Genomic DNA, 27,850 nt, shown 5'->3' with positions numbered 1-27,850 from the left:
TTTCTTGTCTCATACTCAAGACGTAATTTCGTGTTCGTTTTCTTCTGTTTCCTGTTGCATCTGGCTGAAAAATCAACTCCCCCATGGTAGAAAGGATGTAAAGCCCTCAAATGGTTATTTAATTTTAGTGCAATTTTTTAAAAAAGATTTTATTTATTTATTCATGAGAGACAGAAAGAGAGAGGCAGAGACACAGGCAGAGGGAGAAGCAGGCTCCATGCAGGGACCCCGACATGGGACTGGATCCCAGGTCTCCAGGATCATGCCCTGGGCTGAAGGCAGGCACTAAACCGCTGAGCCACCCAGGCTGCCCATTTTAGTGCAATTTTAATCCCAGGTTGATTTCCCCTGCCACTGTTTTTGTCACACTTTGGGGCAGCTCGCTTTTGCTTTCCATTTGGAAGAGAATGCAAACTAATTTTTATGTTGACCAAAACACAATACAATTAAGAAGATAATTCTGCTATAAATAACCATGGACCACATTCCAAAACTGTGAATGTTGTAGTAAAAACAGCTCTGGCCTATTTCTGGAGACTTGACGTTAAATCCAATCTCTGTCACCTACTAAGTTTGTGACCAGAAGTTACTTTTACATAATCTTTGTATTTGCTTTTCCTCTGTAAGAGGGTGGTAGTATCTGGTCCCAATACATCACAGAAGTTCTGGAATTACAAGGAATAATGTGCTTTGAAGAGGAGTTGTATTATGTTATTTATAAATGTCTTTGAAGATTTGAGAGATTTTCTTAATAACAGTTGTTGGCACTTCCCCCACCTGATTTAGAATTGTGAGATTACCTGAAGGGTTTGACACTTCTTACAGACGTGATCATTATGAAACCAAAACTTTCACTTTCAGATGTTCAGTTTGACAAGAGTGCTTTAAAGGGAAATTCCTTTTCACTGCTTATGGTGTCAGCCATGTTACCAACCTCTGGTGGTTGCAAAAACAAATCCAAAGGAAGGTTTTACTTTGTGTCTTTTCTTAGTATCTTTCCCCGGATCTGTTTGCTGTGCAGGTTCTAGTTTGCCTTAGTAAAATAAATTAAATAACCATCCTAAAAATTGCTTTGGGACTTTGACTATGACTTCATAAAACAACGAGAGTTGTGAATTCAGGAGGTAAAAGTGACATACATTGGGAAAATTTTAATGTAAATAAAAATATGACACTATAGCGATTTTAACATATCAAGTCTGGTTTTTGGTCTTTGTTAGATACCCTGTGCAGACCCTGGTGAAAGAAAGTTTTTGTGTGTTAAGTTTGTGCATAACCGAAGCTCATTTGTGATTGTTTTAGAGAGCCCATCTAAAGGTCATGAAGTGGATTTGTGAGCATGTAATAGGTGAGAAAAGGGAATGCTGCCAACAGTCTGTAGCCATTTAGAATCTGTCCACATGAAGACAACAACAGCAACAACGACTGCTTAGAATTGGACTGCCTAATCTTGAGAGTATAAACTGCTAAGGTAGGAAAAGCAGGAGTGTAAGTGGGAGGTGCTGAAACCAGAAAAATTCTTGCTACCTGGGATGTGGTTTGACAGCTCCTTTGCAAGGGAGGAAAACCTTGTAGAATATACTGTGTCTTAAGCCTTGGGTCTGATAACCAAATACTGTCTATCCTCGGATTTCTGAGTTTGTTTACTCACTGAAATTTATTTGTAAGCCCAGATGCAAACTTGCAGGACTTTCCCCGTCGTATCACATAAGGTATCTTTAAACAAAAACACTTCTAAAACAATGTTAATGTATTGATGTAACCACTGGCTCAAAGGAACCTCAACAGGTGTACTTCCCCTAGGAACAGTGGTTCAGTGTTTGCTAATTCAGTGTTGTTGGAGACTTTAGAGAGCGTGACTGCTGTGAATGAGAATTGAGCATATATACTGATGCTGATAACTGGAGTGCTTCCTAATGATATGATGTGTCATGGGTTATTCATCTAGGTCTTAATAGGCTGGGTTGAGATTTTGGAACAGTGGACAGTTAGAGCTAGGTATTATGGGAAGTTTGCCAACTTGGACTTTGAAGCAGATTCATGTCTCTCATTCTTGGGGGTAAAAGGTTCCTGAGAGGGATGCCTGGGTGGCTCAGTTGGTTAAGCATCTGACTCTTGATCTCAGCTTAAGGTCTTGATCTCAGGGTTGTGAGTTTGGGCCCCATATTAGGCTCTATCCTGGGTGTGGAGCCTACTTGAAAAAAAAAAAAAAAGGTCCTTAAGAGGATGGGCACCTCAGGACTTGTGAATAGGAAATTCTAAGTAATTAATAAAAGAAATAATAAAAGAAATGGCAAGAACAAGCATACCCAGCCTAAACTAAAAATGCCAGGAAATTTCCCTTATTTCATATGGAGTGCTGTAGAAGACTGAAGTCTTAGAAATAAAGACACAGATTCACAATAGCCTAAACAGGAGAAAGAAAAGGATAGTCCTTTTTTTTTTTTTTTTTTTTTTTTACAGTAATGTCAAGACATGGTGGGAACTGGTATTCTGCTCTAAAAGTCCAGACTTGAATTTTATTTTCTTTCACTTAGACTCAGTGGTGTTAGTGTGGGTACACCGTACAGTTTCCAGGGGACCCTTTGGTAAGGTAGGTAAACTTCAGCCAGCAGTGAGATTTTTACCTGGCATGCAGCCTCACAGAAAATGTCAGGAAACATGCTGTAACCTAAGTTTAGTTTTGCAGCATTGGGCTTATACACAGGGCTCTCAACTGGCATATGGTCAGCTTTCATACTGTCTGTGCAGGTGCATGGTTGACACTGATACCAAACTGTACTATAGGACCTGAGGATTTAGTTACTGTGTGGTAGCCCTGTTCGGCAGCTCCTGTTGCCAGGGTCATCAAGATGACTAAATATCATATTCCTAACACACACACCCCCGGGGGAAGGGTGTGCTTAAGGAGGTCCATAGAGTCAAGCCTTGGGCCATTTTAGCATCAGAAAACCCCAAGTGGTTGAGTTGGGGATTCATTCTGGAGTTTCCATCCAGAGTGGTACATTTTATTCAGCCCAAACTGCCTGGGATCTCCGTCTCTGTTGAGATGATAGAAGGTGGAGACCAGCAGTAGGCAGAGCGGAGTAATTAATGGCAGTTACCTGAGATTACCTTGTTCCGACAACTAATGTATCCCCCACTTCGGAGGGCAAGAGTTGGATGGCTGTCCAATCTATAGACTGCCTCCTACAGAGCTTTCATAGGAAGAGCATTCTATCATTATGGAAAGGGTACAAAACTGTCCCAACTTACCAAGTTTTATAAGACAATGGACAATAAAGGACAATGGAAGGACTGCCATCAGCTGACTCTCATTCTGGGGCTTATGCAGCCTAACTAGGGATTTTATACACACATATTTTCAATTCTCTGGAAATAAGCATAGAACATGTAGGTATATTGTTCAGATTTACTACATTTGGTCTTGAAATAAATTTTCAGGAGTGGCTATATATAGAAGTGAGGAATTGAATGTAAGTGGAAGCTGGCCAAGCTCTTGTATTGTACTTGGTGGGTGCTATACATTATGGCAGTATGGGTCAATTATTCATGCTAGGGATATGCCTAGGTAAGGAACGCTGGCCTAGCAAATGATCCATCTGTTCATACTCTTTCTTTGGCAGTATGACTATTGAAAGAGTATTTTTAATGAGGGCTGGTCTATATTTAGTAGTGTGGTATACAATTTAAGGTTGTGAGAAATACAAGTACGGTGAAAGTTTGAAAATATCATTTACAGATTTCTAACAGTTACCATTGGAACTCAACAATAGTTTTGTTTTGTTTTGTTTTTTAAGATTTTACTTATTTATTTGACAGAGCAAGAGAGCATAAGCAGGGGGAGCACAGAAGGGGAGGGAGAAGGAGACTCCCCGCTGAGCAAGGAGCCCCAAGCAGGGCTCTATCCCAGGACCCTGGGATCACAACCTGAGCTGAAGGCAGATGTTTAACTGACTGAGCCACCCAGGTGCCCCCAACAACAGGCTTTCTGGAGCATGACTAAGTAGAAACCATCCTTCCCAATACTGAACCTGTTCATGGAGCCTGAAGCCTTGAGGACTTATGTTTAATTGCTGTGTAGCCGCAGCCCTATGGAGTCCTGTGGCAGCAGGCTACTGCCAGTGTCGCTGTTTCACTTCAGAACCAGCAGACTGTGAGCATTGTCTCACCTGGCTTGGTTATGATTCCTGTGACTCCATGCCTGTCTCTATTCAAAGAAAGTAAAATATGGCCTCATTCTCTCATTTCCAAGAGGGGAGGGTTTGTTTCCCTTTACTTACTTTAGGAACTATAAAGTTATTGCCTGATGTATCTCAAGGTATAGGGGGGAAAGAGCACAGACTAGAAGTCTTGCCTTGAGTTGATGATGGAATGGGTTTTTGGGGGAAGTGAGGTGTAACTTAATGAAACTAAAAAGAAATAAGTATTTTTCTCTAAACGTCTTTATGAAAATCAGCTGAAGTATAGTAAAAATAGCATTGGATGATAAGTCAGGGGACTTGGATTCTAGTCTTAGCTTCTTCAGGAAGTCACTTATATTCTTGGCACCTTGGTTTTTCATCTGTAGAATAATATTAATAATCCTATGTGGCCAACTTACAGTGAGAATCCAGTGAAGTAATATATATGTGTGTTTTGGAAAAGTATGTGCTGTGTAGCCTTAAGAGTGTGGTGGCAGCATGGGTATAACATCTATTTCTCATTTGAGTTTACAAGGTACTTTTGGTTATGTTGTATCACTTAATCCACATAGGGGGTTTGTGACCATATGAAGGAAACAATGTTATTGCCATTTTCTTTAAGTGAGGAAACTGGGGTCTGGGGAAGTTAAATGACTGGCCCATCCAATCAGTGGGAGGCTTGTAGAGCAGGGCCTAGAACAAAACAGTGATTGTTGACTGAATGAGTGAAAGTGTTAAAAGTAGGGCTCATGTCCTGGCTCCATTGATTTAACAGATGGTAAAGTGTGAAAAGTAAAAAAAAAAAAAAAAAAAAAAAAAAGGATTACACTAATGAGAGAGATATTTTCTGCAAGAACATAGAGGGGTGGTCTGAGAATTGGATGTTAATGGGAAGAATGTGTTGCAAGAAGTTAGTGGGGCATCAACTAGACGCATAATGGAGAAGAAATAGCCAGGAGGATAAGACTCATCTTCTTCATGTGCCCATCCATGTACATCCATGTGGCTGCCCAAATCTGGTGATGATTTGGTCTGAAGTTTTATTTCAGTTCTCCTTCTCACTGAGATGGACAGCTAGCCAAATCAACCGCAGTGTGATACATATTTGGTGTAAGTTGCTTCAGGGCAGTGGATTTCCTTTTCTGTAACATCTGTATATAGGGATTTTTTTTTTTTTTTTGTATATAGGTTTTATAGAAATAGGAGATATACAATGTAAGCCTCTAAATTCTTGATGGCCAAAAGGGTCATATACCTCCTGCTATGGTGTGAGAGTTCATACTTGTAGGCTTGTCCTCAATTGTGCTTTATTAGCTGAGGCTGGTTTAGATTATCCCAGGAAGCGGCCCTGATTGCAGGGAATAGAGGGATGGAACAGGGCCAATAGGAATTAGAGATACTCAACAGTGTGCATCTGGAAGCTGGAGATGCTATCAGTATTCCACGGTAGTGATGTCTTCCTGTTTCTGGGTTTTGGCCAAGTGACAGTGTGGCAGGAACATCAGGAGGTTTGAATGTGCTTCTCCCCACCCCCACCGGTTTCCACCCCTTGCCAGGACAGTTGCTCCATGTTCTCATACTCTTTCCTAAATCATACTGTAGTTGGGTCCCCGTTCCTGGAAGAGCCATGGAGTGAGGCAGGCCTGGTGCTGTAGCTTTCATCTGGGAAATCTCCTTAGAACATTTCTATAACATATTTTAAAATTCTGTTCTTTTGCCTGAAAAAAAAAAAAAAAGAATACACCCTGTGATTCTGTTTCCAAGACAGGTGCTTTTAAAGTCCTCATGTTGATCAAAAAGGGACAGTTCTTTGTGGAAGTCCGAAATAATGGCTTTCAGATTTATAGCTGAGCTTGTCTTGTCATTATCACTGCATGTCCCTAAATTTTAGTAGCTTTAGAATTGACCTCTTATTCTCCAATTCTCTATCTTAAGCTCTTTTTAGGAGCATTATTATAGGCAATAAGGGAGTTTGAAGAAAAGAATATGGGCTGACAGAGAAAATACTGACCATTGCTTGCAAAACAAAACAAAATGTATGTTCTGTTCATGATGACTAATGGCCATACTTGTCAGTAATCTCCTGAGAAGGTAAATGGATAGACTGGAAACAGAATGCAAGAGAGTAGAGTATCTTTTCAGATGTACATGATGTCTTTTTTCCAAAAGTATTTTCTTCACACGTGAATGGTGTTATGTTTCAGGTGTGAGCATTTCAAGTGATTATGTTTTTGGGTATTGTGATATTATACTGTAAAAACCATCACAGAAAGGAGAACATGTAACTGGGATGTACTTGGGGATCCCTAAGTACTAGGATCTACTTAGCTTTATTTTCTGGAGGTTGCATAATCTTTTGCAAAAGGTAGTAGATGATTTATGGTTCATAAAGGATATACAGTAAACCAGGCATCTCTCTCCTCTGTGTAAAACCGTTCAGACCATTCAAGGGCTTTACACTGAGAATAAAATCTCAGCTTTGTCATGCCCTAAAGGGGTATGCTTGATCTGCCCTTGCCCACCTCCCTGCCCACCTCCTGTTCTCTCCCCCTTGTTCCCTGGGCTGAGGTCATTCCCTCCACATCTCCAAGCCCAGTTTGGTTCTGTTTTGGGTGTTCTCCAAATGCTCTTTGTCTCCTTCCTGTCCCCCTTCACAAGACTAATTTTTCTCCTTGAGGTCGCAGCTTTCATTCATCTCAGAGACATCGATTGCCAGGTAAAGTAATTGTCAGTACCCTTTTTTTCAAAACGCTTACCACCATCATTTGCAATTTATTAAAATGTTTGCATACATTCTGACATGTTGATATACATAATAAGCCCATCCACTTTCCATAACACCCTATGAGGGAGGTAATAGGAATTCATATCCTCATTTTACAGATGGGGAAACAGACACTCAGAGATAAAGTCATTTTCCAGGGGCACACTAATAGGAAGTGTCTGAGCGCAGTTCAAACTCAGGTAGGTGTCCAAAGATCATCCTCTTAAATAACCACTCTGCTAATTTGCCTCTCAGTGTGCTATGACCCTCCATAAAATACTGTAACCATTGTTTCCCCCCAGCCTTCTGCAACTTTACTAACATGTTTTATTGGGGTTTTTGAATTGTGAATATTGAACAAGCTGTAAAATAAATAAGGGTTTTTTTCAATAAGGTTTTTTTTAATTAATTTTTTTTATTACTGTTGTCTTCTATTTGTATTTGCTTAGGTCTTTTGTGGCTAGATAATGCCTAATTGCTGGTCTTCATCTCCCACCTGTATTTACTGAACCAGCCCCTAATGTCCTTATCTCACACTTGGTTCCTATAGAAGCCTCCTAAGTGACCTACTTCCAGTGACTTCTCACTTCACTCTATCAAGTTAAACCATCTTCTCCAGAACTGTTAAACAAAAATCTCATTAACATCAGATCACCAGCCTGCTCAGGGGCTAATAATAGCTGCCTGTTGCATACTACATTCAGCATAAACCTGTTGGGCTAGCCTTCAGCTTGTTCCTCCATCTACCCATTTTGAACTCACCCAAACTCAGCCTCTACTGCTTTTTTTTTTTTTTTTTTAAGATTTTATTTATTTATTCATGAGAGACAGAAGAGAGAGGCAGAGACAGGTAGAGGGAGAAGCAGGCTCCATGCAGGGAGCCCCACGTGGGACTCAATCCCAGGTCTCCAGGATCACACCCTGGGCTGAAGGCGGCACTAAATTGCTGGGCCACCGGGGCTGCCCACCTCTACTGCTTCTTAATCAGGACTCTCCATTCTGACCGGAATGGTCTCAGTTTCCCTGTCTTGGTTTTCATTCCTGCCTCTGAGCCTTTCTTCAGGCTTTTGATCCAACATGACTGCACATGTAAGGATAAGACAGGGTCCTTGCACCCAGGAAATACTCCGACAGTGTGATTGAGGTAAGAGAGGTCAGAGAGGAGCATGATAGCCTGAGGGAGTGAAGCTTTGGAAGGAAATCTTTGAAGTGGTTTTTTGAAGCACACACATGCCCACACAAAACAAAGTAGATGTTCACAAGGTATACATTTAAGCTGACACTGAGCTCTCTTTTATCACACAATACACACATTGGTTTTAAACTATGTCTTGTCTTTTATTATGCTCTTTTAAGTTTGTCTGTTATCCCATTCCTTAAAAAAAATTTTTTTTTGTCTGTTATCCTATTTCTTATACTTTAGGTTCACCAATAAAATCATAACTCCTTAAAAAAAAAAAGATCATAACTCTTTGAAAGCAGAGATCACATCTTCTGTTTCTCTTTTACTTCTCCTGAGTACTTCCCTGAACTCAGAATACTTGTGTCATAAAAATTGGTTGCTTTCATAAATAAGGCTGCAGCAGATGGCAGGTGCCTCTTAGGTGAACCTTAACCATCTAATCTCTTATCTGCCTACTTTGAACGTTAGGTTGCTTGGGGGTTTGGATTTCATGGTATCTGAATAAATTTAAATATGTAATCTGAGATGCTAGAACTCTGCATATACTTCTTTGTGTCATTTGATGTTTTTATTCTTTCATATTTTGCTTCTATGTGTAACACTTCTATGTGTCATTTGCATAACTGGAGGCATGTGTCAGTGTATATCTGTTCAGGTTTAGAATTTTCACTGTGTGACAGGAGAGGCAGGAGTTTGATTGGGAAGAGAGTGTCCCTCAAAACCCTTGCCCTTCAACCTCACAGGAAAATTAAGGAATTTGAGTCTACACAGTGTATCATGGACTAGAATGCTTATCAGCATCTACTTAATCAAAATGAAAGACTTTAAGCCCAGTTCTTGCCTGAATGGGAAACTGGTTCAGGTGAAGAGAAGATAACAGTTATTGGGGGTTCAGCACGCCTTTTCCTGTCCTTTTGTTCAAGCCTTTCTTTGCTTTCTCCACCTTTGGACAAGTTCAAAAATCCTTACTCTCAGGAGATGGTCTTTTCTATCTTGCCAAGAAGATTAGGAACGTGAATGTCATGAATTTTTCCTTCATTCTTCCGATTGTACTCATCTTCCCTTGTCTCTGAGAAAGAAGACATGAACTCTGGTTGGTGACATTGCTGCCCTTGCACTCACTGACAGCCTGCTTTGACTTTCTTCTCACACTTTCCTTTCTGCCCCCTCCCCCCATTTCTGGTATGACTCACCAATTTATTTATTTATTTTTCCACACTCCCTTCTTGACCTATCCCCTCCCCCTCCCCCTGCCTGCAACCACCAAACTGTTCTCTGTCTCTGTGAGTTTGTTTTCTAGATTCCACATTCGAGAGACTCTACAGTATTTGTCTCCTCTCACATCTTGAGACCTGTCAGTCTGTCTCTGGTTTTCTCCTGTCCCCACAGCTCCCATAATAGCACCCCTCATTACCTTCTGCATGCTACATAGCTGTATCTTTCAAATTGTTTATCCTGCCTTTGTCTTCCCATTCTGTAGAATGGGACTACATGGTGCTACCAGAAAAATTTTCATACAACACGTAGATGACCAAGTTAGTTCTTAGCTTAGAGATTTCAGTGGCTCCTTAATGCATACGGGATCAAACCCAAGTCTTTTTTTTTTTTTAATTCTATTTATTTATTTGACGGGGTGGGGGGGGGAGAGAGAGAGAGAGAGAGAGAGCGCAAAAGTAGGGGGAGCTGCAGAAGGAGAGGGAGAAGCAGGCTCCCTGTGGAGCAGAGAGCCTAATGCAGGACTCAATCCCAGATCCCTGGGGTGATGGCCTGAGCCAAAGACAGACACTTAACTACCTGAGCCACCCAGAAGCCCTGGAACCCAAGCCTTGTCAGAGAGCACTCAGCCCTTCCATGACATGGCCAATTGAAACTCCCATCCCTGTCTCTTCCTGTTCCCGTCTGACTCTGGTCTTCTAGCCAATATGGGCAACTTGTTCCTGAATAGATTCATCTTTTGTACTTCCATTCTGGAAGAACTTTTATATCCATTCTTCAGAGGCTCAGCTCATGGTTGTTTTGTCCACAGAGTCAGAATTCTTCTGTATTTCTATAGGATTTTGTTTATACCTCTGTTTTGTTGGTTAGCACATTTTACCTTAATCCATATTTTCCTAAGTGTTCTCTAAGAGATGTTTCAGGTTGATAGAATGGCTAGTGAAATTTGAGATTTCTTTCTTTCTTTTTTGTAAGTAGGCTCCATGTGGGGCTTGAACTCATGATCCTGAGGTTGAGAGTCAACAGGCTTTACTGACTAAGCCAGCCGGGAACCCTGAGAGATTTCATACGGAGAGAGCTACTATGCCCACTACCTTAGCCTCTTGCAGAAGGAAGCCATAGCAACATATTTGAAGTGCAGAAAGGAAAATAAGCTGCTTATTTTGGTTTACTTCAGTGTTTCCTAAACTTCTAGAAAAAAATTTCCTTATAAAATATGAACATATAATGCAAAACACTTTTATTTATTTAAATTTATGTATTCAGAGAGAGAGAGAGAGAGAGAGAGAGAGAGAGACAGACAGACACAGGCAGAGAAGCAGGGTCCACTCAGGGGGCCCGACACAGGACTCGATCCTGGGTCTCCAGGATCACACCCCGGGCTGCAGTCAGCACTAAACCACTGCGCCACCAGGGCTGCCCTCAAAAACACTTAAAAAATTTTTTTTTATTTACTTATTCATGAGAGACACAGCAGAGGGAGAAGCAGGCTCTCTTTGGGGATCCTGATGTTGCTGGGACTCAATCCCAGGACACGGATCACCCCTGAGCTGAAGGCAGACGCTCAACCACTAAGCCACCCGGGCGTCACTCAAAAACACTATCTTAAACAACTAGATTCTCTTTTTTTTTTTTTTTTTTAAGATTTTATTTATTTATTCATGACAGACACACACACACACACACACACACAGAGAGAGAGAAAGAGAGAGAGAGAGAGGCAGAGACACAGGCAGAGGGAGAAGCAGGCTCCACGCAGGGAGCCCAACGTGGGACTTGATCCCAGGTCTCCAGGATCATGCCCTGGGCTGAAGGTGGCGCTAAATTGCTGAGCCACCCAGACTGCCCAACTACTGGCCTTTTATTATTTTTTTGCCTCAGCACCTGGTAGACAATGTTTATTAAATGAAGTTACATTGCCAGGCAAGACTTAATATTTCTTTGAAGACCTGAAATATGAAATTCTAAAGCCAGCTTATCTGTCATGTCTTGTAACTGGCACATACCCAGTAGGTATTCAGTAAGTGTTGAAGAAGACTGAATAAATGCTGAGTGTCTTTAAAGGGGCATAGTTAAGAAGGTATTTCTCGGAAGCCCGGGTGGCTCAACGGTTTAATGCCGCCTTCAGCGCAGGGTGTGATCCTGGAGACCTGGGATTGAGCCCCATGTTGGGCTCCCTGCTTGGGGCCTGCTTCTCCCTCTGCCTGTGTCTCTGCCTCTTTTTCTCGTGTGTCTCTCATAAATAAATGAATAAAATCTTTTTTTTTTTTTAAAGGTATTTCTCTCAGTTGTACTAATAAGGTGTGCCTATTTTCCCAATAATTGCGTGTGCCTCTGTTTCTGTGTTTATGTATATGTGCTCATGTGCATGTTTAAATAACCCAGAAAAGGAAAACTGGGCAAAGTGGCCTGATTTTTCTAGGTTTTCCACCATCTTTAAATCTTTGGCAGTTTTTACTTTTATGTGTATTCCGTAATTTAAGAAAACAGAATGAAAAAATAAAACTTATTAAAAAACACAGGATAAAATTGGTGATGGGGGGTGGTCATAGTAAGTATAAATACCATATAAACATGGTATTTTATTTGTTTTTTTAAAAGCATTTTATTTTATTTATTTTTTTTAGTGGGAGAGGGGCACTGGGAGAGGGAGAGAGAAAATCCCAAGCAGGCTCCACGCCCAGTGGAGTGAACCCAAAACAGTTAGATCTCACAACCCTGAGATCATGACCTGAGCCAAAACCAAGAGTTGGATGCTTAACCAACTGAGCCACCCAGGCATCCCCAACACATGATATTTTAAAACCAAGATACCTTTCAGAGTTAAAACACCACTTAACTCAGCACTGGAATTCACAGACCTTTCGTGAGTATGTTGAATATATTAAGTGACATGATCATGCAGAGTCTCTCAGCGAAGGAGGTGAATGAACAGAACAGTTCAATCTTAGTAATTTCTGTTAGAACTAATAAACCAACAACAAACACCACCACAACAGAAATCTCAGACTGGTAGTAATGCTACATTCATAGAACAGCCTTTGTTCTGAAACTGGTTTTTTTTACTAGGTATGTCTATATGGGCTTGTTGTTATGTACACACATAAACATTTATAAGCACAAATAACATGGGCGTGAATATTCACAATATCCCTCCTTTTAGCGCTAACACTGGCTGCTTCCTGGAATCCGCAAGGTTTAGCTTAGTACACTGAATGGAATTTAACCCTTTGCTCTGTCTGTGCCTTAACCAAATCCATTGGATTTCTTCACAGATTGGGAAGAATTTCATCCTCAGAATTAGGATTTGCATGTGGTGGGGGAATCCGTCTGTTAACTACCAGAATTCTAAAAGAGTGTTTTGAATTCTTTTTAACTTTTTTTTTCATCTTTTTTTTTCCCCCCCTTCTAGGCTCTAACCAGGAATGGAGACACCATTGGATGTTTTGTCAAGGGCAGCATCTCTGGTGCATGCTGATGATGAAAAACGTAAGTCAGGAATCTATTTTTTTTTTTTTTTTTTTTTAGGAATCTATTTTAAAGTGATTTTTATCCATGCCCTCTTGTCTCCTGCGTTATAATAGATTTATGTGTTTCTCCAACATGGTTTTATGGTTATATGCAGTTAATTTGGGTTGTTTTCCTCAGAGATAGCAGGTTAGGACCTTCATTTTTATTTTCCAATGCTAGAATATGTAAGTCTTATGAATGTCATCTTTGGATGCTGGAGCTCCAAGGCTTAACTCAAGGAAGTCGTTTCTGACTTCCTTGCTCTAGGATGGAGATAGTTCTTAAATGTCTCTGGAAGTTTAGATAAATATGTATTGCTTGATGGACTAATTGAACAGAGAATTAGAGGTGGAAAAAATCAAGATCCTTCTTGTCATACATAATACGCAGTGTATATAATGGAAAACAGTCTTGAAAATTCCTTTTGCATTGGTGAGAAAGAGCAAATGTTGTGTGGAAAAATTTACTACTGTGGTGGAGGACAGACGAAAGGAAAGAGAACATGACATTGTCCTCCACAAAGTTATCCCACAATGTATTAAAGTGGTTTTCCTGCTCATCCTAAGGCATATTTGTTTTTAAGCATTCTTGTTCAATGTTAAAAAATTGCTTGCTGAACAATTTTTGTGAGATTGGCTGTTTTACGTGAGAACGAAGTTAAGTGTTCTTTTTGTAAGCACTAAAATGCTAATAACAAAAAAAATATCTGAGGTTGAGATTTCATACATTAGAAGTTCTTAAAAATGAACTACTTTCCATTTCTTAATGAATTGGCAGGCTGGAAGGTGCATGGCATTAAAATGTAAACTCTTGACTTTTTACTGGCTAAGACTTGTATTTTTCTATGCCTCAGTTTCCTCTTCACTCACATGAAGTAACAACATTTTACGAGGTATTTGTGAGGATTAAATGAGCTATTGTAGATTGTGCTTATCTTAGCTGTCAGCTCCTGGCGGGGACTGCCATGCTGTGTCCTCTCAGCACTTTGTTGGCTTCTGGTAGGACTTAGTCTAGTCTTCTGTATAATCACTGTGTCTGTATCTTCCCACCCTCTCCTACTCCCAACAACTCTTGCAAGGTTATCTTTAGACTAGTGATTGGATGAGATAACAATTAGAGGGCTTTTTTTGTTTGTTTTTTTCAACCTCTTACATAATTTACATTTACTTAGCTTTTGATTGTTGGAAGGATATAACTACCTTTTGGTGTGGTATAATTATCCCTTGCTAAGGAAACTGAAGCTCAGGGATGTTAGGTGTCATTCCCAAGGACACTGAGCTAAGGAGAGGCAGCTCAGGTTGTAGGCTTTTATCTAAACCACAAAAACTCCTTTATGCCTCTAAGATTGCAGTACATGTTATTGACTTGAATAGCTAGTTACAAGCTTCACTAAGTATGAATATAGTTAATTTAGAAGTTTTTGTACTTTGCAAGACAGTATTTTGAATTTCTTATAATGCCCACATTTATTTAGGATTAGTAAAACAAGATTATGTTTATACACATAAATAGAAGTAATGACCTCCAGACAGCCCTTTGTGTCTTGGGGGTAGAGAGTTAAAGTTTTTTCCCTTTTTGAGCACCCTTCTTAGAGATTCAGCCCCAGAGCCCAGCTTGAGGGTCACTGATTTCAGGCTGGAGACCAATTCAATGAGCAATGATTGAATCATTATGTATAAGGGGCATACATAGATGAACAGGAAATAGCCACTGCCTTTATGAAGCATAGGAACTTAACTCCTGCAGCTGTAAAATGTATATATAGTAGGGGGAGACTGGGCATACTTGGTGATAGAAACAGAATGAATGATAATGCCAAGGGAGAGAGGAATTCTTACTTTTCTCTTGAGTTCAACACAGCCGGTAGTGATTTGCAGAGTAAGGATATATGCATATGCAAGGCCAGAATGAATCACAGAGTAGACTTTATTCTGGAATATTCTTCTTTGGACTCTGGTGCTTCCAATTGGTTTAGGAATGGGCTGGCGTGATTCTGGAATCCCTCTGGAATGATTTCAGTTGCTCGGGATCATTTTTTACATTTAAAGAAGAGGGAAAAAGTCCAAAAATGTCTATAATCATTATTATTAATATGTAGGCAACATTTTTGAGAATCCTTTTTACCGTTGTGTTCTGTACATCACTACCCACAAGAGCACAGAGCTCAAAAAGCAGGAATTCATTGTATTTTTTTGTTACCTAATAATGTAAGTATGTGAAAACTTATGCAATTTATAGGCAAAGTTGAGCATTAAGTTCAGAGTCTTCCAGTAGATTTCTTAAGACTTATTTGGGCTTGTTCAGCCTGAATCAGCTTTCTCTGCCCTAGATTAATTCTATTTTAGCTTTTGTTATAAGTTGCTCTTACACTCAACACTTAAAAAAAGTCTTGTGTATATAATCTGATTTGGGTGTCTTATTACAAACAGAAAAATGTTCTACTACTTGGGATCAGTTTCCCGACTCATGTAGGTGACCTAAATGATTGTCTTTTCTTTGGCTCACAGAGAACCAAAAACTCAGGCATTTTTGAAGATGTTATTGTTTGAACATTTTGAAGAGAACAGTACCTATTAGGACTTGAGTCTATAATACCTGATAGCCTTAAGGCTTCATTATGTCTACTAGCAGAGAATAAAAGAAATATCTCAATGGTACACTGTAGAGCTGAAGTCAATAGTGAAATGGTGGTTTTGTAGTAACAACAATAGTCATTTATCTGGATGGCCTAGAAGGAATACATTTACTTAAAATAATCATTCCACTGCTCATGAGACATTGATTTAATCAGCATCCAGGGTAATCCTGGAAGGTACTTAAGGAAAATACAAGGTGAGATTGCCCGTTTTTTCGTGTGCTGGAGGAATCTTTCCTTTCACTTGTGATTAATGCTGGTGCTGGGAAGACCCCAACTTTTTGTCAGGTCTATTTTTTAGTGTTCGAAATTGAACAAAATTTGAGGACAAGACACTTAGACACTACTGAGGTTGTTAGACCAACACTTTGTTGCGTCTTTAATATGACACTTCATTTTATCTTAATGTTTACAAAATATTTTTGGTGACTTTGTTCATGTAGCTTCTGATGATAAGATCTTGTGTTTGCTGACTTCTTCACTTAGATTAAAATAATTTTAAGAGGGGCGCCTGGGTGGCTCAGCGGTTCAATGCCTGCCTTTGGCCCAGGGCGTGATCCTGGAGTCTGGGGATCGAGTCCTATGTCAGGCTCCCTGCATGAGCCTGCTTCTGCCTCTGCCTATGTCTCTGCCTCTCTCTCTCTCTCTGTGTCTCTCATGAATAAATAAAATAAAAAATAATAATAATTTTAAGAAATGGGTAGTTTTGGTTTTGTGGATTTTGGTGGAGGGAATAGCACTTTTGATCTGCTCTGATGAGCATGTGTATGATCAGAAAAAGCATGATAAGGTTGGTGTGATTGTGGAGAGAACGGGAAGAGAAGACAGCCTTGGCAGGGGGTGCTGCTGTACTCACCAGATCCTAGAAATTCACAAACTTCTCACTTGGGGAAGGTCACTGAAAGTTGACTAAATTATGACAAATTACTGTAATCTTTCCAAGTAAAGCACTGTTAGGAGTGCAAGCTTTTCTTATAAGGAGGACCAATGCCCCAGATGCATTTTCAGTATATAGGTTGTGGTCTGTTTTGCCTTAAAAAGGAGAAAAAGAAGCCTGTCTGATTAATTATAACATAATGATCAATTGCACTCACATACTGTTTTCTCAGATAAATTTCCTTCTTGCAAGATTGTGATCAGCCTCTGCATCAATAAAGTAATCTAGTTGCTGTGTGCACAGGTTATGGGTGCTCTAGATCAACTGGATCTGTACCTGATTTGTTTCTCTCTTTCTTCTTCTCCTCTTATTGTTGTTTTTCCTTTCTTCATCTGTTAGGGTGGCTTTCAAACATTTTTTATTATGGCACAGAATAAAGAAGTACTTAAAGGGCAGCCCAGGTGGCTCAGCGGTTTAGTGCTGCCTTCGGCCCAGGGCCTGATCCTGGAGACCCGGGATCGAGTCCCACGTCAGGCTCCCTGCATGGAGCCTGCTTCTCCCTCTGCCCGTGTCTCTGCCTCTCTCTCTCTCTCTCTCTCTCTCTCTCTCTCTCTGTGTGTGTGTCTCATGAATGAATTAATAAAATCTTAAAAAAAAAAGCATATTGTGACCCTTGTATTGATATATTGACATAAATGATAGCAAAGCTGCATGAAACAAAAATTACCCTGACTTTGCATGGTGATATACCTGTTTTGTTCTTTATATTCTACTCTATTTAAATGAGAATTGGGTCATGACTCATTATAAATAGACTTTAGGATCTACCGATGAATTGGGACCCACACTTGAAAAAACAGGATTTGATTTATATCCCCTTTGTTGGATAAACTCACTGCTGGCTCCTCCCTTCAGGTACTGGGAAGACTTGACTAACACACAGGGTCATGAAAATATGGTGAGCCAGATTATTCAGACATGTTGGAATACATTGGTGACTAGACATGAATGACATCATCATACTCTCTTTCAAGAGTACTGGAGGACTTGGCACACCAGTTGTGAGCAAATGTGACTACTCCATTAGAGGCAGTTCCTCCCTTTCTCAGTCTAAATTGTTCCTGAAAAAAAAATTTTTTTTAAGATTTTATGTATTTATTTGAGAGAGAGAGATAATGAGAGAGAGCATGAGGTGGGGTGTAGAGGGAGAAGCAGACTCTACTGAGCAGGGAGCCTGATGCAGGGCTCTGTCCCAGGACCCTGGGATCATGACCTCAGCCAAAGGCAGACACCTAACTGACTGAGCCACTCAGGCACCCTTGTTCCCAAATTTTAGAGAGGTACTCAGTGAAATGGTTACTCTCCTTTGGTTAAATTTATTTAACTCCATCTTGCTCCCTAATGTGTGCTCCTAGCTGTACTACCACTTTATTGATATTGCTTCATAGACAGTAATTGAGAGAACACGCATCTGATCATTTGTAGCCTAATTTGATGGCATTAATTATTGCATTAGTGATTTTTATCCTTTATATCTTAAAACACCCAAGAGAGATACCATGCATTTTCATCCATGACAGTGGTTCATTGTGGCAGTGATTCCCAAAGAGAGGGAGGAAGGAAGCATTCTGAAAATGCATTACCAGGTGATTCTGTCATTGGATCCCTTCTCCCGGTTGAGGTAATGGTCGAAAAATACTCTTTGGGAGAATCCTGGATTTGGATCTTTAAGAAGGAGGGGCTAGATCCTCCTACATGTAAGGTGCTGTAATTCCTTGGCTATCCTATATTCTTTAACCATATTCACCAATGGTTTATATTTTGTCCCATTTCCATTATCATTGTCTCTCTCTCATACATATGTGTATATATTTGTATATACATGTGTATATATATGCAGATTATTTTTCCTGAAACAATTGAAAGTGGGAGAGCATGCCTCTTTACTCCTAAGTACTTTGTTATGTATTTCCTACAAATGAGAACATTCTTTTGCATAATCACAATATGGTTATCTTTATTAAAATGTTATTTAAATATATGTAAGCCTAAAACTAGGCATAAAATCTTTATGCATATAGTTCTTTTACAATTTCATAACCAGAATATGAATTTATAATTTAAATATAGTGATAAAAGTTAGCCATGATACAGCAGATAGCTATCTGCTCCAACTGAAGCCTGTTCCACTAGTGCGGTCCTGCTGTCACAGTGGGTTTGCTTCATCAATGCCTGTACTGCTATGTGCCCTCTGACACAGTTTCCTCCCCACTTTTATCTTTTCAAACTCTTTTAAAATACTTTAGTGTACAGATGGTGGTGAGTGACATAAGTTGGCTTTCTCAATGCAAATGTTTTAATTTCATATTAGGCCTATTTCTGTCCTTATCTCACTAGACCAGGAAGAAATGCAAACGTAATCTCTGAAATCATGTGCCAGTACCTCATTGTATAGTAAATATCTGATTTTTAACCCCCAGATTTTCTTTTTCTTTTTTTAAAGTAAGCTCTATTCCCAATATGGGACTTGAACTCATGGCCTAAAGAAGCATGCTCTCCTGACAGAGCCAGCCAGTTGCCCCTGCTTATGTTAGGTTTTTTAAAAAGATTCTCATTGACCACAGGGGAGCGATGGTCTTTTCTTTCTTCATGCTCAGACATAAACTTAGCATCTTAATGGAAGGAAAATGAGGGGAACTTAAGTTATGATTTATTAAAGACAATTTCTATTACACCCTCCTTTATGACAAGTGACATTTTAGATGTTAAAGTAAAAACTTTACCATGCCTTTTTTTTTTTTTTTTTTTGACCTAACATTGAGGCCTTAAACCTGAGGCTCCTGTGCCTGATGGAATTCTTGTAACATACACTTGTGTATCATATAAAGATACCAAAAAAAAAAAAAAAAAAAAGATACCACTCTGTTTCTCTTAAAAAAAAAAAAATTCTCATTGAAATAACAACACAAGTGAGAATTCCTCACAGCCTTCAGAGCTTTGTCTGTGGACCTCAGTTTAATCACTGTATTATCTCATTTTGTTCCCACAAAAACCCTATTAAGTATTGTGATTAGTCCCATTTTATAGATAAGGGAACTGAGGTTTACAGAGATTTTTTTTTTAATTTTCTTTTTTAGGCTTACAGAGTTTAAATAATGTGAATACTAATTATAATAATTCACTATACTAATAAATAAGGATCCTTAGGTGGTAGTGGCAGCTGTAAGATTCGAACTCAAGCAGCCCGACTCTGAAGCCTAAACCCTTAATTTCTCTGCTGTATGCCCTCTCAGAGAAAAGGCATTGAAGACTGGACTGCTGAATGAATGAATGCATGAATGCATACATATGTACATACATACAAGATTTCTATAAATTCTACTTCCACTAATAAGTTAGCAAAAGCTTTTTCTTTGGAAAATGTTCTTCAACCAGTAAATAGCATTTCAGGAGTAATTAGTAGCTATAATGAACCAAATGTTAGGATGGGTGGTGGCACATATTCAAGAACTGCTGCTTTCTCATGTGTGTCCATGACTCAGATCCTCACTGCCACAGAACTTCTCTTTTTTTTTTTTTTTTTTTTTAATTTTTATTTATTTACGATAGTCATACAGAGAGAAAGAGAGAGGCAGAGACACAGGCAGAGGGAGAAGCAGGCTCCATGCGCCGGGAGCCTGATGTGGGATTCGATCCCCGGTCTCCAGGATCGCGCCCTGGGCCAAAGGCAGGCGCCAAACCGCTGCGCCACCCAGGGATCCCAGAACTTCTCTTTTTAGGGAGCTTTCTTTTCCAGTAAATATCTCTCAGTTAAGACATTCCGATGGTATGGGCAGCCTCACGGAAGTAACAGATCCCTTACTGCCAAAGTTCAAGTAGAGAGGACATAACCACTATTCAGAGTCTCTGCAGGAGAGACTTGGTGGTAGGTGGGTGGCCACACTTGCTGACCTAAGATTCTCTGAGTCTGTTAGATCCTAGACTTGCTCAAGGCAAGGATCCTGTTCCATACTGCTTTGTATTCCAAGCATGTACCATTTGATGCATATGGTTGGCATTTAATAAACATCTGTTGGTAATAAAGTAACCGCTGTAGTGAAAGGCTCATCTCTAAGGAATTAATTTATTTAACACTAGCAAAAATGACTCATTATAATTATCACTATTACTACTAATAATGTACAAATTGAAAGGAGTACTATATTCCACTTGATAATAATTAATAGTTGGCAAAACATTTTCATTTGATGGTTGTAACAGGAATTTTTGCAGTAGGTTGAGTGGGAGTGTCACAGAAAAAAAAACTAAGCTTGAAAAAGTTGGATGCCTAATCCAGGATTAAAGTGTAAAAAGAAAAAAGCTCAAAGTGTGCCTCTTCTCTCAGTGTCTTCATGTGCGGTCACACACTATGATTGCCAGAGGTGCACTTAATAACTGAGTGTCAGCTGTTGCTGGTGAGTGCAGGGTACTCCAGGGGTGAGAGTCATGAGGTCTTGGGGGAGCTTGCCTCTTCCTCTGACTTCAAGCCTCCTTTTGATTTTCGAAATAAGGACTGAATTTATTATCCTTTTTAAAGGTTTGAATCACTAATAATATGCTTTGTGCTTTTTCAGTTATTTCCCTTTTGTGAACAATGGGATTGAAAATATCATCTCTCAGAAGCTTTATTTTTATTTTTTTTAAATTAAAAGAAAAATTTTAAAAGATTTAATTTATTTATTCATGAGAGGCACACAGAGAGACAGAGACCTAGGCAGAGGGAGGAGAAGCAGGCTCCCCGCAGGGAGCCCTATGCACTGGATCCCAGGACCCCAGGATCTTGATCTGAGCCAAGGCAGCCGCTCAACCACTTAGCCATCCGGACGCCTGGAAGCGGAAGCGTTACTTTTAAAAGGTGCATAAAACCTAAGGTGGGATAGTATTTATGTGCTAACTTAAGACACTCTAGGTGTGGTCAGCTGCTTTAATCAAAGTTTGCCTTCCAGGCACCTGGCTACAATCAGAAGGGCTACCCTCCTGAGACAGCTATTACAAAGGTCTCTGCTATTTTTGTGCTTTTATACCAGCTCAAATTAGCATAATAAATGTTAGAAATGGATCTCCACTGGTGAAAATAATGGCTCGTTAATTAACATAATGGATGTTGGAAATCGATTCTTCCACCAAATAGCTCTTTAGCCACTTGAAGATGGTTTATTATGTTTTCTTTAAACCAATATTTCTCAGCCTTCAGAAATCCACGCTTTCCTTTAATACCTATAAAAATGTAATGAGCTATTTTAGTGTCGTTTGCCATTCAATTTAAAAAGTCAGAGTCAAGAATCCTTGGATGAAGTCCTTCTGTTTTCCATTTGGTGCCCGCCTTCCTCAGTGTCCCCTTGGCTTCCCAGCAGCTCCCGCGTCTGCAGCTCGAGCGCGCTGTCCGTGGGCAGGCTCTTCTCCGCACTCCCCGGCAGCGGCCGCGGATCTTTGTTGAATAGGCCTTCTAAGCTCACCTTTGGGAGTCACTATCTACTCTGCCACTCTGGCTCCTTGGCGTCCCTCCTATAATAGGTACATTCAGACTTAAACAATGATTTTTGTGTGTGGTCTGGGGATAGTGTACCTGGTACTACCACCAGCCTTGATCTGGAGCTCTTTGGGACAGAGGGACGAAGGGAGTGGGAGGGCAGCCTGGTGCCAAGTGCGTCAGGCAGCCACGCTGAAGACTGTAGGGGGCAGGGGAATCCTGGAGAACACAAGGCTCTCTCCCCCTTTGCAAGAGGCAGCCACAACCCAGCCCCAGTCACTGTCGTGTCAGAGCTGTCAGGAGAGCCGGCTGTGCAGTCTCACCTCAGGACACAATGTTGAGAAGCTTGCAGTCAGCCATGGTGGGAGTGTTTACACTGGGGCAAGAGCTACAGATCAGGGCTTGTTTGGTTTTTCCTCCCAGCAGAGCCAGTTGCTACCATTTACCAGCATGCACTGGCTCCTGGTGACTGCTTTTACAAGGGAATATGGGGCTGGATTTGTTAAATTTTCTGATTCTTCAAGACAAATTGAATCCTGGATTTTTATGTAAAATGTATTGATTTTTAAAATTCCATGTGAGCCAAACAGTCATTTCCTTGCAAAGATCTGACCTGTGAGTATCTATCTAGTACGTACTTTCTGGTCTAGTTTTAATACTTCTATTAATACAAATAACAGTAGATTTAGGGACGTCTGGGTGGCTCAGTGGTTGAGCATCTGCCTTCAGCTCAGGGTGTGATCCTGCGGTCTGGGATCAAGTCCTACATCAGGCTCCCTGTAGGGAGCCTGCTTCTCCCTCTGCCTGTGTCTCTGCCTCTCTCTCTCTCATAAATAAATAAATAAAATCTTTAAAAAATAATAATAGTAAATTAAAAAAAAAGAAATCTCCAGTGGAGATTAGCCCCCCCACCCCCCATAAGTTGTGAATTACTACAGCAATTCTTTAAGAGCTGAAATGGTGGTATTTAACATTGAACCACTTCCTGGTATCTGTCATTGACTTAATAGGGAAACGAATTTGGATATGTTTGTATTTTTTTCTTTTCTTCCCGATCAGATTTTCTGTTAAAAGGCAGAGGCCACATCTTTGCTTCACCTTATTTTGTTTTCTTAAAGATTTATGTTACGCACTTATGAAATACTTATTGACTTGATAGTGGATGTGTGTGTATTGCAGAAGCAATACCTTTGGGTTTACACTTTTAGGGAAAGATCAAGTTTGAAAGATCAAACTGTTACATGCTTAGTGGCTTTAGATTTATTTTAACTGCCTTTTTATTGGACCAAACTTGTAATTCCTCGTAAATGAAATAAATAAATCTTTCCATTTGAAATCTGGGTAAGTTCCTATTTCTTTCTCTAGGACTGCCTTTCTCACAAAATTTATATGTGTTTTTTTCCCCTTTGAAAAATATCACTTAAATGTCACTTTCATGGAACTTGCCATGTTTAACTGGATTGTAGTCACCTTTTTTTTTTTTTTTAAAGATTCATCTATTTATTCATGAGAGACACAGAGAGAGGCAGAGAGGCAGAGACACAACACATGGAGAGGGAGAAGTAGGCTCCATGCGGGGAGCCCGATGTGGAGCTCGATGCGGGACTTGATCCCAGATCCTGGGATCATGCCCTGTGCCGAAGGCAGACGCCCAACCACTGAGGAACCCAGGCATCCCTTGTAGTCACTTTTTAAATGAACTTGACAGACAGAAATCTGTTTTGTTTACCAGTAAGCAAGAGTGGAGAAGAATGATTTTTCTTTTCCTTGGCAAAAATGGTAGTTGGGGTGCTTTGAATAAAATAGTTGAAGTTACAAAGGGATATTTCATTTAGGAACTTAAGAGGACAAACTGGATTTTTGGGGTAAAATGGTAGCCTGAACAAATGTTTTTAGCTCCCCTCTTAATAAAAATCCTTTAAAATAACAAAATACAGACATTTATTTTATTTTATTTTTATTTATTTTTTAAAAGATTTTATTTATTTATTCATGAGAGACACAGAGAGAGAGAGAGAGGCAGAGACATGGGCAGAGGAGAAGCAGGCTCCCTGTGGGGAGCCCGACCTGGGACTCAATTACCAGTCTCCAGGATCATACCCTGGGCTAAAGGCAGTGCTAAACCACTGAGCCACCCAGGCTGCCCAAAATACAGACATTTAAAAAAAAAAATCTGTCACACTGCTAGAAAAACCAGAAAAGGTGCCTACCTTTAGTAGACCAAAATGTAGGAAGAATTCCTGGAAAACTGAAAACAGATGGGATTAGATTGACAAAAGGAAATAAAAACAAAAATAAAAAATCATAACCCAAAGCACAGGTGCAAGAGAAAATGGGATTAAAAGCAGAGTTTACAGCCACTAACCACTACTGACAGGAAGGGGCCCTAGAGCCAAATTCATGAAACTCAAGTACTGCATTTATGACAATGACCCTCTGGCTGAGAACTGAGAACTATGCTCTAAAGAAAGTAAACACCCTGCCTTGGTAAGATTCCTTAACTGGATGAAGGGAGCTGAGAGGGCAGCAGAGTAGAGTTTAAGATTGGTGTGGACACCCCTAACCAAAAGCTGGGTGGGCAAGGTAATGTAAGCCTTCCTGTAGGCAGTGTCATAAAACTCCTTCACCACCAGAGGAAATACTCTTATTTAGGCAGGTTTGTGTTTGTCTCCCAGCCTGCTCTCTTACGTGTTTCCCACCCATATACCCTAAAGCACAGACTGCTTGCTGGACACCTCTTGTCCTCTTACCTAGGGCCTACAGCTGCTCCTCTCCAGGGAGAGACCCCAGTGCTAGCTAGCCAGGAGACATGTACTAGCTGCCTTTGGTGATTGACCTAGTCTTTTCTGCTGAAGTATGAAGGAATATCCCAGGATCATCTGGCATTCGAGGAAAACAAATAGGATGAAAGAAAGACCCAGAGTAAGCAGACTTTGGGGAATATAGGAGAAGCTAAAAACATGTTAGTATCTTCAAAAGGATTTGAGGTCGTGAATATGTTGGATAATAGCCTGCTATGAAAAAATATTATTTATGCAATAAAGTCCATGGAACTTTAAAATAGGATTATTAACTTAAAAGATTAAATAAAACAGCTTGAGAATTGGGTAGATATGATTAAAGACAAATTTAGTGACCTGGAAGATAGGCAACAAAATTTTATAGAATATCACAAGGAATTGAGGGAAGTAATAGAGATCACAAACATCCATCAGATGGAAGTTCTGGTGAGATGAGGCCAAAGGAGGACTGAGAAGATGCATTTATTAGAAAAACAGGGGCACTGGGTGGCTCAGTCGGTTAAGCATCTGCCTTTGGCTCAGGTCATGACCCCAGAGTCCTAGGATTGGCCCCATGTTTTGGTTCCCTGCTCAGCAGGGAGTCTGCTTCTCCCTCTCCTTCTGCCCTTCTCCCTGCTTGTGCTCTTGTGTGCTCTGTCAAATAAATAAAATCTTAAAAAGAAGAATAGGGGGCTGCCCAGGTGGCTTAGCAGTTGAGCATCTGACTTTGGCTCAGGGCATGATCCCGGAGTCCCGGGATCAAGCCCCACATTGGGCTTCCTGCATGGAGCCTGCTTCTCCCTCTGCCTATGTCTCTGCCTCTTTCTCTCTGTGTGTCTCTCATGAATAAATAAATAAATAAAACCTTTAAAAAAAAAAGAATAGGAAATTAGTGGACCCAATGAACAACCAAGATAGTAATAGTAATAGTAGTAGTAGTAGTAGTAGTAATAACGCTAAAGTAGAAAGAAAAGAATTGATCTTTGCTTTTATTTTTATAAATAAAAATGAAAATCAATAAACCTAAAGAGTAAAACCAATTTTTTTTTTAAAAAAAGCCAAATAAATGACATAAATCTTTGGTGAATTTGATTAGGGAAAAGAGAATACATACAATTATAGAACATTACAGGTGACAAAAGGTATTATGAGTATAGATGAGAATAATATACAAGTGAGTATATATATATATATATATATATACACACCAAACAATGAAAAATGTAAGTGAAATGTATAATTTTATTTGGATCATGGAAGATAGGAAATCTGAACTGGTCAATGATTATAGGAAAAATTGAAAAGATAGAGATATGAGGCCCAGATGTTTGGTTTTTAAAAAATTATTTATTTACTTATTTGAAAGAGAGAGAGAGAAAGAGCACAGGCCCAGGGGGAAGAGGCAGAAAGAGAGAGAGAAGCAGATTCCCCACTGAGCAGGGAGCCTGAGTCGAGACTCATTCTCATGACCTTGAGATCATGACCTGAGCTGAAGGCAGACCCTTAACTGATTGAACCACCCTGGTCCCCCCTAGATAGTTTTATAAGTGGAATTAACAAATCTTCAAGAAATAAATCTCCCTATAACACTATGCGTAGAGCACTTTCTCACTCCTTCTGAAGGGTAATATAACTATGATATCAGAAGTGGATAAGGAAAGCTCAAAGTGTATGTGGGTATTATAAATCAATTTCCCTTCTAACATAGATATGAAGATCCTAAATTAAATATTAAGAAGCTCAGTCTAGTAGTGTGTATTAAAAGTAATATAATATATATCGAAGTAAACTGCATCACAGGAATGCAAGGATAGGTTAATAACAGGGGCTCTTAGAATGTAGTAAATTATTTGTGTTACTTTAGTAGATTAAAAGAAAAATCCATATAATCATGACAGAAATTCAAAAGTATTTAATGAAATACATTAATTTATGAAAAAAAACTCTTAGCATGATGTGAATCAAAAGGGACTTCCTTACACTGATAAAAGTAACCCACTAGAAACCTATGATGACTGTGTTTAATGGTGAAACAGTTTAAGTCAGGGCAAGACAACTCAAATAGCATTGAACTTGAGGTTCTAGCTAGTGAAAATTTTTTCAGATTTTTTCCCAATTTTTAATTTTATTTTAGTTCCAGTTTAGTTAACATACAATGTTATATTAGCTTCAGGTGTACAATATAGTAATTCAACAATTTTATGCATTACTTAGTGCTTATCATGGTACATGTACTAATCCCCTTCATCTATTTCATCCATCTTCCCAGCCACCTCTTCTCAGGTAATCATCAAGTTTATTCTCCATAGTTAAGGATCTTTTTTTGGTTTGTCTCTCTTTCTTTGGTTTCCCTTGCTCATTTATTTTGTTTCTTAAACTCCACGTATGAGCAAAATCATATGGTGTCTTTCTCTGACTTATTTCCCTTAGCATTATACTCTTTAGCTCCATCTGTGCAGTTGCAAATGGCAAAATTTCATTCTTTTTCATGGCTGAGTAATACTCTACCAAACATACATATACACATACATGTACCACATTTTCTTTATCCATTTATCTATTGATGGAGAGTTGACTGCTTCCACATTTGGTTATTATAATTAATGCTGCAGTAAACATAGAGATAGATGTTTCCCTTTGAATTAGGGTTTTTGTATATTTTGAGTAAATATCAAGTAGTAAGACTACTGGATCATGCTGTTTTCTACAACAACAGTTTGCATTCCCACCAACAGAGCACAAGGGTTTTTTTTTTTTCCCCACATCCTTACCAACATTTGTTTTTTGTGTCTTTGATTTTAACCATTCTGACCCATATGAGGTGATATCTCATTGATTTGCATTTTTCTGGTGATGAGTGATGTTGAGTATCTTTTCATATGTCTGTTGGCCATATGGATATCTTTGGAGAAATGTCTGTTTCTGTCTTCCACCCATTTTTAAATTGGATTATTTGTTTTATTGGTGTTAGCTATATAAGTTCTTTTATTTATGTATGTATGTATGTATTCATTCATTCATTCATGATAGACACAGAGAGAGAGAGAGAGGCAGAGACACAGACAGAGGGAGAAGCAGGCTCCATGCCGGGAGCCCGATGCGGGACTTGATCCCAGGACTCCAGGATGGCGCCCTGGGCCAAAGGCAGGCACTAAACCGCTGAGCCACCCAGGGATCCCCCTGAGCTATATAA

General features: G+C 39.7%; 1 protein-coding gene across 6 annotated transcripts in view; it reads left to right on the top strand.

Annotated features, from left to right (window-relative positions):
- Positions 1-27,850, top strand: part of VGLL4 (vestigial like family member 4) — a 165,068-nt gene that overhangs the window by 2,316 nt on the left and 134,902 nt on the right. For 5 of the 6 annotated variants that reach the window (XM_041763272.1, XM_041763275.1, XM_041763274.1 and 2 more), the window contains one exon: positions 12,759-12,835. In XM_041763272.1, coding sequence (XP_041619206.1) covers positions 12,772-12,835 — 64 coding nt within the window. In that variant the 5' untranslated portion in view covers positions 12,759-12,771. Of the gene's footprint in view, positions 1-7,132; positions 7,149-12,758; positions 12,836-27,850 lie in introns of those variants that run through there. The other variant, XM_041763273.1, reaches the window with a different exon arrangement.

This window comes from Vulpes lagopus, chromosome 7 (genome assembly GCF_018345385.1).
Source record: "Vulpes lagopus strain Blue_001 chromosome 7, ASM1834538v1, whole genome shotgun sequence".
NCBI classification, from domain to species: domain Eukaryota; kingdom Metazoa; phylum Chordata; class Mammalia; order Carnivora; family Canidae; genus Vulpes; species Vulpes lagopus.
Note: the sequence above shows the minus strand (reverse complement) of the source record. Positions and strands in the feature narration are given on the sequence as shown.